This window comes from Carassius auratus, chromosome 6 (genome assembly GCF_003368295.1).
Source record: "Carassius auratus strain Wakin chromosome 6, ASM336829v1, whole genome shotgun sequence".
In the NCBI taxonomy this organism is placed as follows: Eukaryota; Metazoa; Chordata; class Actinopteri; order Cypriniformes; family Cyprinidae; genus Carassius; species Carassius auratus.
The window spans coordinates 9,399,604-9,417,123 of NC_039248.1; the positions used below are offsets into that span (position 1 = coordinate 9,399,604).

The 17,520-nt window shown below is 38.0% G+C and overlaps 2 protein-coding genes across 3 annotated transcripts; one reads left to right on the plus strand and one right to left on the minus strand.

The window, feature by feature from the left end:
* Nucleotides 1-618: 618 nt before the first annotated feature.
* Nucleotides 619-8,080, plus strand: slc26a6l1 (solute carrier family 26 member 6, like 1). 2 transcript variants are annotated; one of them, XM_026260447.1, is made up of 19 exons: nt 620-924; nt 1,021-1,160; nt 1,241-1,351; nt 1,516-1,691; nt 1,843-2,007; nt 2,095-2,247; nt 2,582-2,664; nt 2,867-3,014; nt 3,095-3,208; nt 3,294-3,371; nt 3,507-3,602; nt 3,960-4,066; nt 4,183-4,252; nt 4,486-4,578; nt 6,178-6,288; nt 7,078-7,500; nt 7,581-7,635; nt 7,723-7,868; nt 7,992-8,080. In XM_026260447.1, the coding sequence occupies exons 1-19, from the start codon at nt 791-793 to the stop codon at nt 8,013-8,015; spliced, it is 2,427 nt and encodes an 808-aa protein (XP_026116232.1). In that variant the 5' UTR covers nt 620-790; the 3' UTR covers nt 8,016-8,080. The 2 variants fall into 2 exon arrangements, with proteins under 2 accessions (XP_026116225.1, XP_026116232.1); XM_026260440.1 differs by having other exon boundaries at nt 619-924; nt 7,581-7,868.
* Nucleotides 8,081-8,434: 354 nt separating this feature from the next.
* p4htmb (prolyl 4-hydroxylase, transmembrane b) lies at nt 8,435-17,333 on the minus strand. Its single transcript, XM_026260501.1, has 10 exons — nt 17,005-17,333; nt 16,383-16,746; nt 16,214-16,295; nt 11,877-12,067; nt 11,629-11,725; nt 11,309-11,471; nt 10,966-11,151; nt 10,735-10,825; nt 10,513-10,636; nt 8,435-9,746 (listed from the first exon to the last, which is right to left on the minus strand). The coding sequence occupies exons 2-10, from the start codon at nt 16,719-16,721 to the stop codon at nt 9,526-9,528; spliced, it is 1,494 nt and encodes a 497-aa protein (XP_026116286.1). The 5' UTR covers nt 16,722-16,746; nt 17,005-17,333; the 3' UTR covers nt 8,435-9,525.
* Nucleotides 17,334-17,520: the final 187 nt, after the last annotated feature.

The following is a 17,520-nucleotide window of genomic DNA, read 5'->3' on the forward strand; positions in this document are numbered from 1 at the left end:
GCCAAACAAACTGATTTCTCGTTGTTGCTCCTAGCTCTCCAATGTTTATTCGTGAATATAAAAATAGGAACATAAGTGTAATCAGTACAGAGGCCATAACTTTAGTTTACTCAATGATAAATTAATATATTAACCACAGAGGAGAGATGTTAAACATTTAACTCCCCGTACAAACATATCCCATTTATTTTAAGCCCTTTTAAGGACCACTTCATGTGCTGCAAGGTAACAGGATGAATGACGTCAAAAAAGCTCTTCCTATCCTTTTTTTAAAAGTCATCAATTCATAATGTGCAGCACAACAGAATGGAAAATTCTTTTGTGACAAAAAAAACTTTCCATTGCAGTTCATCAGTTCAAAAACTAGCGACTAATGAACAAGAGAGGAAAGTCTGAGTCAGCATTTGCACTAAAATAAGACAGTTGAAAGAGCTGAAGATAGAACTCTCTGTTGAAAGATAGAATTATCAGTTTGTTAACACTTATTGTTTTCCTATAATAACATGCACATTGGCAATATTTTTGTTTGCTTATTAACTCTTCTGAAATTGTATTATTTAGATGATTATGTCCTATACTAGTTCTTAAGTTAATTATTATTAGAGAGCACTGCCTCTTTTTAATACAAACTAACCCCATTATGTTCCCTTTTAAATAACCCTCACAGGTTTAGAAGTAAATCATATATGGCATGCAGAGAGTCTTATGACATTTCATCGAGACTGAGGTCAGTGTAATTAAGTCTTGACAAAGACTATTCATAGTAGTTTTATAGCACAAAATAGACAAAATGGACTCAGGAAATACAGAGTATCATGTACAGAGAGAGATTATAGATGAACAGAGGCTGAAAGAGCGATCTCAGAGAATGGACCCTTCCCAGATCAACCTTCCCATCTCTCATCGGCTGAAGAAATCACTCAGGTAGGATACAGCCGTTAAAGCAAAGGTTTGTTTGAAATTAAGCAGTATTGACACCAATTTCAATACATGTTTATTTCTCCTTTCTTTCTATACCAGCTGTTCTACACCCAGACTGAAACGTAGCATAGTTGGTTTCTTGCCTGTTCTGTCCTGGTTGCCCCGTTACTCCATCTGGGATTATGGCATGCCAGACCTTATCTCTGGCATCAGCGTGGGCATCATGCACCTTCCACAAGGTAAAAGCATGTTTCTGTACTTTGTAATGACCTACAGTATAATTTGTGGGTGTTTAAAATATTGTGTTTGTGTGTTTTAGGAATGGCCTATGCTTTGCTAGCCTCGTTGCCTCCAGTATTTGGACTCTACACATCCCTCTATCCTCCGTTAATTTATTTTATTTTTGGGACCTCCAGACACATATCTATAGGTGAGATCATTTATCTTTGAACACTGCTGAAACTTATTAACCTCAGTTGATTGGATTTAGTCAAAATGCATTGTTTTCTGTTTAAATTTAGTTTTACTTGACAGGTTTTCTGTTTTGATGCTCATAATGCTTTGACTTGTATTTATGTGTTTGTGTTCGCATAGGCACATTTACCATCCTCAGTATTATGATTGGAAGTGTGACAGAGAGACTGGCCCCAGATTCAGATTTCCTTATTTACAACAGCACTAATGTGACCGAGGAGGTGGATATTATATCTAGAGACTTCTACAGAGTGCAGGTTGCTGCTGCTGCCACTGTACTGGGAGGACTTATTCAGGTAATAAACACAGGCTGATGCTTACACACAAAAATGTATATACCTCAACCCACAACATTATACTATATACAGAGATCCATTTAAGTAATATGAATTACAATGTCTCAATGTTTAGTCTCAGTTAAATACTATCTTGTTTGCTTACTCATAGGTTGTATTAGGCTTGGTGCAGTTTGGGTTTGTTGGTACGTATCTCTCAGAGCCCTTGGTCAGAGGTTATACTACAGCTGCCTCAGCTCATGCTGTAGTAGCCCAGTTAAAGTACGTCTTTGGAGTCTCACCTAAGCGTTTCAGTGGACCTCTGTCTATCGTCTATGTGAGTACAATCAAATTCATGCATTGGATATGCATGCCTCAATGCATATAGACGTAAGTATTAATTCTTTGTAATTTCTCCGTATAGACTTTAGCTGACTTGTGTATGCTGTTGCCAGAAACTCATCTCCCAACTCTACTGGCCAGTGTTGTGTCCATTGTGGGTCTCATCACTGCCAAAGAGCTTAACACTGCGCTCAGGAAAAAACTACTGGTGCCTATTCCAGTAGAGCTGTGCACTGTATGTAATCATTGACTAATGACCATTTTAAATACCGTCTGCTTTTCTTTTTCATTGTTTGATTCAGTCCTATTCTTAAATTGTACTATTTTTGTTTTATAGGATTCATTAAATATTTACTATTTAGTGACTCTGTATCTATTAGTAGTGCATATCCTTAATGCCCTCTGTTATTAATCTGTGTAGTCAGCATTTTAACTCTCTGCATTATAGTGTTTGCATCATATCTCCTAGAAATAACTAATTACAACTAGTCTGGCTGCTCATTCACTACACAGGAATTATTAACATCATTTTATCCTTAGCTCATGAAATGTGTATGTTTCTACGCTAGATTGTAGTGGCAACAGTAATATCATTCTACACTCGGCTGAATGAAACCTATAAGATATCAGTCGTTGGTGATATTCCAAGTGGGTGAGTTTTCACATCTAAAATATGTTTTTTTTTTTTTTTTTTTACGGTGCTTGGGAAGGCAATGTCATGACAAGCACCAATAGTCAAATTTTCTTCAAATCAAGTTATATTTCATAAAATATTGCCGACATTGTTCTATGACCATGATATTTTTTATAACACATGCATTATCGTGGTAATTCCAATGTTGTTTTTTTCTCAGACTTCAGCTTCCCAGCATTCCAATTGCCAATGTCTTTTCTGAGGTGGTGTTGGACGCTTTTGCCATGGCCATTGTTGGTTATGCAATTTCTATTTCGTTGGGCAAAACCTTCGCTCTCAAACATGGTTACAAAGTAGACAGCAACCAGGTGGGTAAATCAGAGTAACACATATGGATAACCAGATATACTGCACAGCTTATCTCTGTCTTTCTCTCACTGTGTTGTAGGAGCTGGTGGCTTTGGGTCTCAGTAATACAGTTGGAGGATTTTTCCAGTGTTTTTCAGTTTGTTCTTCAATGTCTCGGAGTCTCATTCAAGAAAGCACAGGAGGCAAGACACAGGCAAGACAAATGCACTTTTTTAAATGCAACTCTATGAATGCATTCATGTATATCTATGTTTGTTCATCACATCGTGTTGTTTTAGATCGCTGGAGTAGTGTCTGGTGTAATAGTACTGGTGACAATACTAAAGTTAGGCTCACTTTTCCAAGAGCTGCCCAAGGTATGTGTCAACAAAGCTCTGTGAGGTCTCTTAGTCAGATTGCCAATCTATTTATGCTTCATTTAGAGTCATTATTTTGGAATGAGCCATGAATAAAGTGTAACTACAATTTACAGTCTTTGTGTGTCTGTCCAGGCAGTTCTTGCTGCCATTGTACTTGTGAATCTGAAGGGAATGTTCAAGCAGTACTATGACATTGTCACACTATGGCGTAGTAGCAAGATTGATATGGTAAGTTATGCTAAAGTCATAAAATATATTTTTTCAGCTTTAAGTATTTTGTGGTGCTTACTGAGATTCATCCAAACCTCTTATACAAAGAATTCAACTTTGGAGCATAACTTGTCTAGCAGTGTTATAGGCTTGAAGATAGTCTTCATTTTCCAAGTCATCAAACTTTGCCTGGAGGATAATAAAATATCTGAAAAAACAACAACAATCTGATTAAAAAAAAATATAGAACAGGCATTGTGCTGATGATTTTCGCATAGTCAGGCATCATTAATATTTAATTATGTTGATAATTTCCACGATTGCTGGCTTGTTAGTGTACTTATTCATTTCTGTGCTCTGTTTCTGTGTTTGTAGTTGATATGGTTGGTGACATATGTATCCACTGTGCTCTTTAATTTGGATATGGGTCTGGGTGCCTCGATGGGTTTTGCTCTGCTCACTGTTATCTTCAGAACTCAACGGTTGGAGTCTTTCCCTACTTTTAATCTTTCTGCAGTGTTTCTCAGTACTGTCATCTGCTCTATTCTCTCACTGCATCATGTCTGACCTTATCACATGACTTATTTCTGTCTCTCAGGCCCAGTTACTCACTGCTGGGACACCTCCCTGGCACTGAGCTGTATCTAGATATGGAGACACACGAGGAGGTGAGATTTACATGGATATTTATCCATTTAGCAGACTGGACTGCACTGGAATGCTGAACTGTGGACCATTTTTAATGATTTGCATAATAATTAGTTATGTTTACTTAAACTTAATTACCACTGTAGCTCCAGGACAGTTTTAAAAGCAAACTAGCCTTCATTACTCCTATCCCTTTTGTAATCAAAGCATCTACCTAAGAAGATCTATCACAAATGTGCTTTGTGTTTTGCAGGTGAGGGAGGTACCAGGTATCACTATATTCCGCTCTTCTGCCACCATGTATTTCGCTAATGCTGAACTTTATCTTGAAGCCCTTAAAAAAAAGGTAAATATTTTGTAAATATTTTTGAACCTGGTAACCATAAAGTATATATTTTCAGTTTGCTGGAATGTCTTATAATAGTGGTTTTCAGTCAAGGGCAGGGGGCACACAAAGGTGTGGTTATGTAACAAAATAAACAAATACAACATGAGTGTATAAAAATATCACAACAATTGACATGTATCAACAAATGAATAACTAATGGAAACTGTTACACTGTAACACTGCACTGCAGCTTGACTTTAAACTGCCTTAATTACTATATAAATGAACGCCGAGCATATAGAAAGTGTGCTGACGTGCATGTATTGTCACGTGCATGTAACTGCTTCTGCACGTGTGGTGGTGCTGATGTAGTAGACAACTGTGCGCTGTTATAATTAGAACCAAGTTATTTAACTTTTAGATAAATATATACACAGATATGTGTAAAATGAATATTAAATGGCTCAAAAACAGCCAACTGGCAATAACGCTGTTACATAATGTCATTAAATGTAAACATCTACATGTATAACACTGAACACGACAGTAACATGTATACACATTCGGGTACTTACATTGTGATGCACGCACACAAATACACATTCAATGCACACTTTGAAAATATAATCTACTCCTTTCTTCTCTAAACTACATTGAACAAAATATAAATGTAACTTTTGTTTTTGCCCCCATTTTTCCTGAGCTGTTCTCCAATAGCTAAGATTTTTTCTATGTACACAAAAGGCCTATTTCTCTCAAATATTGTTCACAAATCTGTCTAAATCTGTGTTAGTTAGCACTTCTCCTTTGCCGAGATAATCCAGCCACCTCACAGGTGTGGCATATAAAGATGCTGATTAGACAGCATGATTATTGCACAGGTGTGCCTTAGGCTGGCCACAATAAAAGACCACTCTTAATAAAGTTATTTATAATAAACTAAATAAAACAATTTAAATTTCTTACAATGGTTTGTTTCCTTTGAAGACACTTCACTTGAATTTTGAAAAACCTGGATATATGAGGTAGTCTATTTTAAAAGTACGTTTTCTAGACTTTTTCTATAAAAATCATGTAAATGAATAAAATATAAAAATACCATGGATATTTTTATAATGAATATACATTTTACTAGCTGTGTCATGCTCTAAAATATTTTGTCATGTACAAATTGTGAGTAAAAAATAAAACTTCTGGATTTCTGAAATGTAAACTGCCTGGAATGCTGAAGTAAAATTTGTTATTTTATTATTATTATTATTATTATTATTGTTATTATATACTTGCCAAATTGCCTTATTGCCAAATTGATTGTACTGTGACTGCCCGTCGCATCATCCAGGTGGATGCTGCACATTGATGGTGTTTGATGAGAGACTCAACCACCCAAACCGACTTTATATATATATATATAGAGAGAGAGAGAGAGAGAGAGATTTTTTTTATATTTTTTATTTTTTTACAGAAATGAGTTGCGTAAATTAAAATACGTTTTGAAAACAAAAACTATGGCCAAGGGAACTTGAATATTGTTGTGGACAATGGGGGCCTTTAGTTACAACTTTCTGCCTATTTTATTTTTGCTAATGTATATCAATTGCCATTGTTTATGCAAAGAGTGGCCTGGACATCGGGAAAATGCTCATCTATAAGCGCAGGCAGGAGGCCAAGCAGAGACGGAGAGAGAGGCGAGCAGAGCGAAGAGCCCGAAGAGAGGCTAAAAGACAGGTAGATGATCTCTGCTAATAGTTTTCATGGGGAGTATATGCTATATAATATTGCTATATTTATATATAGCATATATTCTATAAAATATTAATGATATTACTGCTCCATTAACATGAGCTAGGTCCAATCTTGTACTATTATGCTTTGTTCCAAAAACCTAGTGAGCTTCCTACAGAGATCAGAGACCTCATTTTGTCCAAATTATAAGGCAGCTCCACTTTTGTGGAAAAGGTGGTGCCATAATCCATTCTAATGAGCTTAGTGAAATCATATTGGTTACACTTTAGAATACTGTTCCATCATTAATAAACAACTACACAAAAACACATGAGTAATGCAATATTAGCTCTCTATGGATGATTAAGGGAATTGGCCTTTGTGTAACTCATATTTATAATCCTGTGGAACAGGAAGTCATGGCTGGACAGTTTTATGATTCTAGTCATCCTGGTGTGCTAAAAAAAATAAAATATGATTAGGAATATTCTTAAGAGATATTTTACTCATAAGAATTTATAGGGGTGCCAATAATTGTGGCCAACGTGCATTGGAGAGAAACATTTATTTCATATTGAGATTTTTTTCCCCACTTTCAATTGTTTTACTTCAATGAAATGTTAGAATTTTGTGAATTCTTTTGATGGATAAATGCAGATTTATTTTCACAGGCACGTTTGCTCATATTTACCAAGAGTGCCAATAATAATGGAGGGCACTGAATATGTGCTGTGTATATAGTATCATACCAACTTTTCAACATGTAATCATAATTTAATTTTTCCTTTACAGAAAAGAGCTTTCAGGGAAGCCTCTCAGCGATCCAGAAAAGCTGTATTTTCATTGGAAGAGGAAGTAGGGCAGATGAAGGAAACAAATGGAGACATACACAGAGAGGTAGAGCTTGGCTGGAGAGAACGGGAAAATAGTACTGTGTTTGTAATACCCGAAGCAGCGAGGACATCTGATGGCCATCATACCTGGATGTATCTTAAGGGCACTGACCCTGACACCGCCACCCTGGGGTCAGTGTCAGATCTACATGATGGGGACACCACCACTCTGGACTCCAGCAGCGAAGACACTTTAAGCCGGGACCTGGAGAGGGTTTCTCTGGGATCCCTGGGGAAGTGGACCTGGGACATCCATTCTATCATCTTGGATTTCTCTACTGCTAACTTTATTGATACAGTTGCCATTAAGATATTAATGAATGTAAGTAGTGGTTCAAAAGTCCCACAGAGAAAAATTACTGTGCATTGCTATCAAGCTCTCATCACCATCTCTTACTGTAGATATTCCATGATTTTAGCGAGATTGGCGTGGATATCTACTTGGCAGGCTGTCAGGGTAAGAGTGTCACAGTCAACTCTTTCAGAATGTCTCATTTAGTGAGTGATTGGAAAATATCTGGGCTATGCTTTGTTTTCACCCAAGCACTGGTGGTGGAACAGCTTGAACGTGGTGGCTTCTTCTCCGATGTCATCACTGAAGGACGTGTCTTTGCTACTGTGCATGATGCAGTTCTGTACTGTCTCAAACATCGGGGAACTGAGATCCTCCACAGCTATGAGAATGCTCTGGTAGGTTCACCAATACATGTATTCACTAATATAGCATTCTAAAACAATATACAGTACATGAAATTATTCTGGAATATACAGTATACATCAGTTATATACATGATTTTAAACTTATCATTTTAGGATACGAGTGGGACCCGACTATGATAAAAGTCATCTGATTTCTTCTTCTACAAGCCATTTTGATTTTATTAAAGCTATATATAAAAAACCCTCTTCATTAAGTTGCAAATAGAATTTGGCCCAGGAGTTGACACTAATGAAACATGTTTTTCTCATTTGATTTTTTTTTTTCATTCTATGCATTTAGCAGACACTTATCCAAAACGACTTACAGTGCATTCAGGCTTTACATTTTTCCCTTTTTTACTAGTAAGTATGTTCCTCGGGAATTGAACCCATGACCGTTTGCACTGCTAACACAGTGCTCTACCACTGAACCTTTTTTTTTTTTTTTTTTACTAGTAAGGGATTTTTGTGTATTATGCAGATACCATTTTATGAGAATTTGTTAGCAAAATGACAAATGTTAAAATAAAAAATACAATGTAAGATTGGTCGTTGGTTTTAAAGAAAACAATTTCTGATTGGTCAGTTTAATTTATTCGACAAAGTGATTCTGTGCATTTTAACAACAACAATCCAACAAATAAATAAAATAAGTTAACCTCAGTCAGTCTTTGGATGCACTGCAATTAACAAAGAGAAAACATTACAAAATAAATGACTGAAATAAAAATAAATCATACAGATTGTGCAACTTTTACATGCTTCTTTTCAGGAAAATCTTAGAGGAAATAAGTGTAAGAAACACACACTTTTAATATTTCTAATTAAACTAACCTGTAGTCTACTGACAGAACTAGTCATACTGAGTGTCCCTGCAGATAACTTTCCTTTCAGTGATTTATATGTCAGTGTAAATGTCACTTCAGTAGAAAGCAATAACATAATTTTTTTTCCCACACTCCTTGGCCAGTACACATTACATCCTCAAGCATTTGTGAAGTTTGCTTTGACTCTAACGTTGGTTTATATGCTGCAAGTCACCAAATTACCAAGTCAAAACATGTACAGGGAAGAGCTACACATCTCGTATGCACTTCTATTTACCATCACTGCATTAACAATTAGCTGCGGTGTGTACCGCCTTTGGAAGTTACAGTAGAGTGTCATTCTGTATGTAAACAGACTTGTCGATATATGGCTGCATTCCCATGAAAAAATAAATAATAATGCCTTCAGATATCTACATTAGTAACAGTAGCATTGTCTTTCACAATTGCATAAATCTCAGGCTGCTTATCCCTGAATCCAACCCAACAAAAGATCCAGCTCCAACACTGGAGGCTGAGTAAAGCTCATTCAGTTCTGAAAATGAGGAAATGTTGGTAGGGCTACATTTCTACAGTGTGCAACAGTGTGTATGTAGGGAAGAGCGAACCAAACAAACAGTACAAAGGACGAGTGTATTTTTGTGTTTGTTGGTACAAGGTCAGTGCTTCAGGGTGTAAGAGTGATGCAGAGGCAATGAACTGTGTGTCTGGATGTGTGTGTGTGTGTGTGTGAAAGAGGAAGTGAATGACTAGATATAGATTGTAACACAGAAGTGAATGTGTATGTATGTGCAGTGTTGTACCTGCATTAATGTATGTGTTTATAGATCTTGGTGTCTTTCTATGTGCTGGTCTGAGTTCATTTCTGAAATTAGTTCTTCTTGCTCTTGTTTATCTTGTTGTTGAGAAACAAATTGTTGGTAGCGTGCCTGCCGTTGGTAGTCTGGATCGACATTGATCCAATTATTGGCAACCCACTTAGTCCCTCGTGTCACCACACAGCCACCATGAAGAGAATACTCGTCCTGTTCACCAACCCAACCTAGAGAGGGCAGCACAGCGCAGCAAGGTCAATTAAAAAGTGTTTATGAAGAAATTTTAATCAAGAAATTTATGACCAAATGTAACTCCGCAAGACGCTCTCTGGATCCTTCTTAATCTAAAGTTGTGGAGTTCATACCAGCTTGAATGCTGCTATCATTAAAGAAAATGGGAGCAAAGACTTCTCTGAAATTTAATTTTACACTCAAGATGTGGTAATAATACAGTTTGTAATGGAAAAAAAGTTAAATTAGAAAAGTTGTGCTTCCGTACTCTGCTGTATCTACAGTACTAAATGTTTTTCATTGATCACAAATTCATAATTCAGTTAAGCTGAGTAACACCTTTCAGTAACATTTTTATATCACAACATGACGTTTTGTATCAATGATCAGGCAGATGGCATTTATGGATAACTAACAATAGATTTATATCACACTACCATTATGTTTCACTTTATTCCAAAACATTGTTATTTTACTATTAATTGTATACATTTTTAATATTTATTCATATTATGAATTAGCTTTCATTTTTGTAATTAAAATGTTTGTAATTTTTATGTGCTTTTGTCATTTTTTATTAACTAATTATTAAATATTTCTATAAAGCTTATTTTTATAGTTTTAGAGCTTCAGCTTATTTAGAATTTTCGGCGGTTTCTCCCCTAATATTAATATTGTAATTCAGCTTTATTTCAATTACTGAAAATTATTCTAACAATAAAACAATGCATTCCAAAACAGCTGATAAGTTATATCAGTTACCTCTACCATCGGAGAGATAGTTGTACCAGAAAACTGCCGTCCCCTTAATGGGCTTCACTCTCAGGTTGCCTTTCTCACAATGTTTCCTGGTGTCCAACAGATCCACATCATTCTGTATCAGTGACTGGGAAACACACATGCACCCAATTATCGTCTGTTGCACAATTCTTGCATTTGAGTCACAAATAGACATGTAAAGATGATTTATTCAATAGGACACACCGCTTCTTCATAAGTCCTATTATCTGCCACTGGAAAGGTGGTCTCACCCCCTTCTTCTACATTATTAAGGTAAAACAGAACTGTGATATACCTGGAAAAAACATATTAACGTTACATGATATAAGCGTAATGTTTTTGTATATACATTTTTGTTTGTGTGATAATGCTTATATATTATTTATTCCATTGTATGATTAAACGTAAAATATTAATCTCTTAAATAAGGGCTACCTGCAGGACGTCTGGAATGGGGAGGTGGTATTGGCAGCGAGGCGAGTGTGTGTGCAGGCTGTTTCAGGGTACACTGGCCCACTGTCATGATGAGCGTGGTAATGGCCACCCTGCTCATAACGCACCACCTGTAGGGGTTCACTTAACTCCACCAGTGAGGATGGTAGTCGTGTTAAACGAGTGACTCTTGAAATACAGAAAGAGATCAAAACAAACAGAGAATGATGGATGGAAGGAGATACATGAAGAAAGCACATAAGCGGATTTTGAAAAGCTGTATGTCAGCAAGATGATATGTAACAGATATGTGAATTAGTGAGAAAATAATGAAACTGGTGGACACCTTTTGCGGAGGTCTTGAAGAACCTGATGTGCTCCCTGACCCTGGTAGAGCCAGGTGTGTCTGCTGTTCCTCACCAGCTGGCTCCTCTCCACCCCACGCTTTAGCAGAAAACGCTGAAAAGCATCACTTTTCAGATGCCTAAACTCCTCTAAACTTAAGAGACCTGATCAAAAGAGACATATACTCAAAACATACATATGGGCACTCAAATATAGCAAGCAATGGTGATCTATGATTTTTGTATCTTTTGAGTGTCCTCTTATTGGATATCTACAGCTAAGCTGCAAAGATCAAATAAGATCTCAAGCTTCACTATTTACCATTTCCATCCTGATCAACCTTTAGGCCATCATAGATTTCCTTAAGGTTCTCAGAAGTTAACCAGATTCCATCTCTAACTCGAGAGTGTGTCAATATCTACACCAGAAAATACAGCAATCAAATTAGAGATTACACAAAGGAAATGAGCAAACACAAACAGAGATAAACGCAATATATATCAACACATTACATATTCTCAGCCTTGCCAAACTGCAAAACCAAGGCTCAACAGACATTGACAACAAACCTCATGTGGTTGCAACTGGCCATCTTGGTTGAGGTCAAGGAAATTGAAGATTTCCTCAGGACTGAGATTGAGCTGCTGGTTAAGTTCCTCTTGACCTTCAGGGACCATAACCTGACTCTCCATCAAACCCTTCAGCTGAGCCAGACGCACAACTACACCACACTCCTCCTCAGACAGAAACTCAGGGATCTCTGCAGTAAACGGACACACAAACACAGCCAGAATTATATTTCATGCAGACGAAGAAGTCAACAAACACAAAAACTTAGACAACAAACAATGCATGCCTCAACAAGGAAGTTAAGTTCCCTTTAAAGAGAACTCGAACTGCATCCTCTAGGAGTCGCTATGGGGAAACAGCAGTTGTGACCCATGTCTGAAGCATACATTGAAAAACATCAACAACACGTTGGCACAGAGGAATCCTAATCCTCTTGCCCTGCGTATGACAAGCTGTTGGTGGTTATGGATCACAACATGGCGAGGCTGGACTTGCTGTGGAAGTGGGCTAAGAAAGTGATGCTGTGAGGTCATCTCGATGAGCGTTATCTTTCTGATCATATTTACTATGAACTACGTCCGCTATGTACTGTAGTTCGGGGAAGTCATGGCCTAGTGGTTAGAGAGTTTGACTCCTAACCCTAAGGTTCCGACTGAGGTACCTTTGGGCAAGACACCGAACCCCCAACTGCTCCGCGGGCGTGGCAGCATAAATGGCTGCCCACTGCTTGGGGTGTGTCTTCATGGTGTGTGTGTGTTCACTGCTGTGTGGGTGCACTTTGAATGGGGTAAATGCAGAGCACAAATTCTGAGTATGGGTCACCACACTTGGCTGTATATCATGTCACTTTCACTTTCCAGCTCAGGTGAGCCTTCCATTGATCTCAATACAGAGTCCAGATCAGAGTGATACTATCTACTCACTCCCTTTGAGGGTTTTACATCTGGCCTTATCTCCCCCTTCCTAATTCCCCTATAACCACTAGCTCTCCACATGACTGAGATTAGGTGGGAACTACCTGCATTACAGTCTCCTATGCTGGACCTATGATGTTTTGGTTGGTTCTATGGCTTCATAGTGACCACCTTACTGATGGTCCGGACTAGAGGCTTCTTTGGGTCGCCTCTTGATCGGGGCTCCAGCACGGGAACAATGGTAGGTGTGTAATATATATATATATATATATATATATATAATGTGCTGGTGGTTATGCGTGTAGAATCCTTCTGTGAGATTTATTTGCAGTCTTTTTCTGGGACCTTTGGGTTTCTGTCCTTTCTAAGGTAGGTCCTTTGTGAGCACCCACCTTGGCTGGATTCAGAAACTGGGTGCTCGACTTGCAGTGTTACTTCACTCATCGATATTTTGTCCAGCCAGTATGATAGCCCGGGTTCTGGCTTCATGCTTCCTAAATCATGCAGCAGGTCATAGGCTTCTGTGGGAGCCTTCTTGATCATCAGGCCCCCTATCAGGTAAGTTTGAGTATGTAGCCTAGGCCTTTGGCCATAAGGGATAATAGCTGCATTTCCACTGGCGAGCTTAAACCGGGCATGCTAGTGCGTGCCAAGGCCAGTCGCGTTTCCACTGTCACTTCCAGGGCTTGATCGTGCCTTACCGGGGCTTCCTCGGGGCCAACGGCTAGGGTTTTTTGGCCCGGCCAAAGCGGGCCAGCTGGGGCTAGAGGAGGGGTTATGAACAAAGGCGGATTTTCTCAGCATCTGGAGAGCGTCAGCCGCGGATCATTTCAGAGAGATAACAGCTTTAAAGCTGTATTAAAGACTTTTTTAAATAATTTGAGATCAAAACTCACTCTTAGTCAGCAGCGAGTGATTGAAATAACTTGATCCAATGTGGATTATAAATCACTAAACAAGGCAGAAATATTTATAAGCGATGTAAAAGACTATGCACGATAAACATTAACGTTACCATAGTAAACATGGTAAATGCAACCACTTTTACTTTTATTTATCACTTTTATTTAGTAACATTTATCTTTCGTCTTGTCTCGAGAGTTTAGCTCAACGTAGCATAGCATATCATCAAAATATTATAATAATTTTTGTTCGGGAGCTTTTATAAAAAATATAGAGTCTGTGCTGCGGATCATTTCTATAACACCAGCATTAAACACTTTTTTAAATGTCAAGCTCAAAACTCATTTTCAGTCAGCAGGAGTGTTTACAATAAGTTGATGCGATGTGAATTACAATCACTATACAAGGCAAAAATATTTATAAACGATGCAAAAGACTATGCACGCTGGGCATTAACATTACCATAGTAAACATGGTTAATATGAACGTTTGAGGAAATCAGATGTCAGCTTCTTATTCTCTATCACAATCGTGTAATTATTTAGTAACTTATATTATCTGTCATAAGTCTCGTCTCGAGAGTTTAGCTTCACTCATGTTCGGGAGCTTTTATAAAAATAAAGATATCATAATTCATTCTAAATGTGACGTATAGGCCACTTTGGCTACAAATAAATAGAAACAGACTTGACTGAATAAGCAGGCTATTTTCATAAGCATTAGAAAATAAATAAATAAAATAGAAATAAATGTATTTCTATGTGATTAATTCTTAGTCCTAATAAATCAATTCATTACGATCAATGTATCACTTATTCTACTATAGTAAAACATTGATGGCTTTGAATTTGAAGATTTACCAATGCATGCAAACAAACGGCAGCTTTTGTCATGTTTGTGTGTGATTGCGCATGTTCCAGTGACTTATTTCTTAGTTTTCTGATAACTTCTCTTTGTTGATGAAATGAATGGGTTTTGTTAGTGACGTTGTTCCAGAGAGGTGTGTAAAGGGCGTGTTTTAGTGACGCGCAGCAAAGCTTCTGGCTCGACTGTGGAAACCCTGCTTTATTCTGGCCTCGTGCTACTGGCCCGAGGCTATTAGCCCTGCCCGGCCCAATTTAAGTCCTGGCCCGACAGTGGAAATTAGGCTAATGTCATGGACAGCCGTCTAACATCCCGCGGCAATGTTATCTCTCTCTCAAATGGTAGAGTTGGTACTTAGTGCTTGCCATGGTTCTGGCCTGCACTCCCCTAAGCATGGTACCATTCCCCATAGCGACCCCTAGGGGAGACAGTTGAAAGTTCCCTTGAAAGAGAATGTCTCAGGTTACTTATGTAACCATGGTTCCCGGAGTAGGGATTTAGACACTGCATCCTCTAGCTTCCTGCTATGCTTCGGACACAAGCTTCAGATGAAGATGTGGATGACATATTATCCTGGTTTTATTTATACTATAGTCACACCGGTAGTGACATCATGGACCTTGGCCGGCCAATGTGCTGTTTTCAATGTATGATTCAGACACGGGTCACGACGTGGCGTTTCCCCATAGTGAACCCTAGAGGATTAAGTGTGTCGTTCCCTACTCAGGGAACCATGGTTACATAAGTAACCCAAGATGTTTTCTTTTCAACGTATCTCCTAAAAATAGTAATGACCTCAAAATACCCCTCATTCATGATTTTCATTCATGTTTGGTCATACTGGGAATTATTAATGAAACATTTTTATTAATGAAATCAATGCATTTTTGCGGATGTAAAGTATTACATTTAATTGTTTTACACAGGGGCGAAGGAACAGTCTGAAAATATAAAATTATAAGCTTTATTAATGTTCTTTCACACCAAGAACACTAACTACATAAGCATCCAATCCAATGGGATGAAAAACATCTAGTTTATTATAAGCATGCACTTGCAGTTAAAGGGTTACTCCAGCCCAAAATGAGAATTAAAAAATATTTTGAATGAAAACCTGGAGGCTTGAGACTGTCCCATAGACTGCCAAGTAAATAACAGTGTCAAGGTCCATAAAATGTATAAAAAGTCGCTGTGCTATGTATGCTCTTCTGTCTCATCTGCTACACAAGGATGCGCTGTTTCTAGTGTATTTAGTCGTTTTTATTGTTTTCTTTGCTTACAAAAAGGTGGAGTATCCCTTTAAGCCATCAGCTGTTTAAATGCTCATGCTCTTTTATATTCTTATTGGCCATCAATGTTTATGTAGTTAGTTCATCAACTGGAAAAATCGATCTGAAAAAGATTCCATTCCAAACATAAAGTTCTCTATGTCGTTATTATTATAACTGTGTTGTAGACATCACTGTTCTCTTAAAATTAAAAGGATAGTTAAAACTTTAGTTATCTAGGTAAGAGTAACTATGGATGAATATAACTATTGCTCTATTTAAAAAAAAAAAAATAATGGACCATCTGCTAAATATCAACTTTCATGAAATGAAAATCATACAGATCATGAACAACATGAAATACGATTTTATTTTACATTTCCTTACCAAACAGAAGGGGCTTTAGACTGAGTGTTTTCATCTCATGGACTTTCCCTGGCACCAGTGACACTTTTTGGACATGGCCCACCTAAAAATGAAAAAGACTTTGCAGTTTTATGAAAATCAAAAAACCTGACCGTACTCACAGAGCTCCAAACCATCTTATACTCTTTACCCGTATTCCCTCAATGCGAGGAAGATGCATATTTCGAGGGAAGCCCGAGTCTGCAGGGGTCTGCGGATCAGATTCTCCGTTCACTTTATAACTGTTGTCTTTGCTTGTAAAATCCCGGTTTGCAGTTATCGCGTTAGAGCCGTTATTATAATGAACATAGAGCAGAAGTGCAATGACATTGATAATATAAACGTGGAAAAAAACCATCACCACCATGAAGTAGGATCGAGAACACACGCTGCTCTTCTGCAGAGAGACGCGCTGACGGGGCAGAGATCGCGGTGGCGGTGATGATGATGCGGTGTCATCCTCCTCAATATTGTCCTGGGGTTCCATCATTTTGACAGACGAGACTTTTATTGACCTGTTTAAAATAGACTATTTAAACATGTTTTTAAAACAGTATTGTGACACAAACCATAGCTGGTATTTGACAGACAGAAAACTCCGCATTAAAGCAGACGTCACCCAGAAGAGTAGCTGACTGGCTAACCTGCTAAAAAGGCTACTTTTTTAACAAGCTTATTAACTTATACGAAAAGATAGCAAAATATTATCGATAACAGCCGCGCACCTAACATCTAGGTATAAAGACATTTTATTTTTATCAGTATAAGCGTACCTCCGGTTTGTGGTAGCATTACATTCGCTGGCTTACTCAGCACTTCCAGTTGTCAACATTCACTCTCTTGTTTACATCGAGACGCGTGATTATAGCAACTGCGCAGCTTCTTGTCTTCTGCGAGCAGCTACGCCGACGCACCATTTTGAACTTCATTTTCTTCAAAATTCTTGTAATGAGTGTCTTTTTGTGTATGCTTAAAATGATTAGAATTTATCTCCCAGCTTCCTTAGTTGTACATCTCGAAGCGACCGTGCAGCTGACTGGACTTAAGGACGCCTTTCTCCATCGCCCCGCGGTGGCGGCGACGTCCGATTCTCTAATGAGCCGTTCTTTGGAATCGAGTCTTTTAATGAGTCGGTTGAACAGGTACACCGACCACAACTGATCTGGACCGTTTTCCAAAAGAATCGTTAAGTCTTGATCGTCCTTTTGATGCTTTATTTAATGTAAAACATTTGGAGCGAACAGTGGTTTTGATTAATAAGGTGAAAAGATTAGTCGAATAGCAGCGAA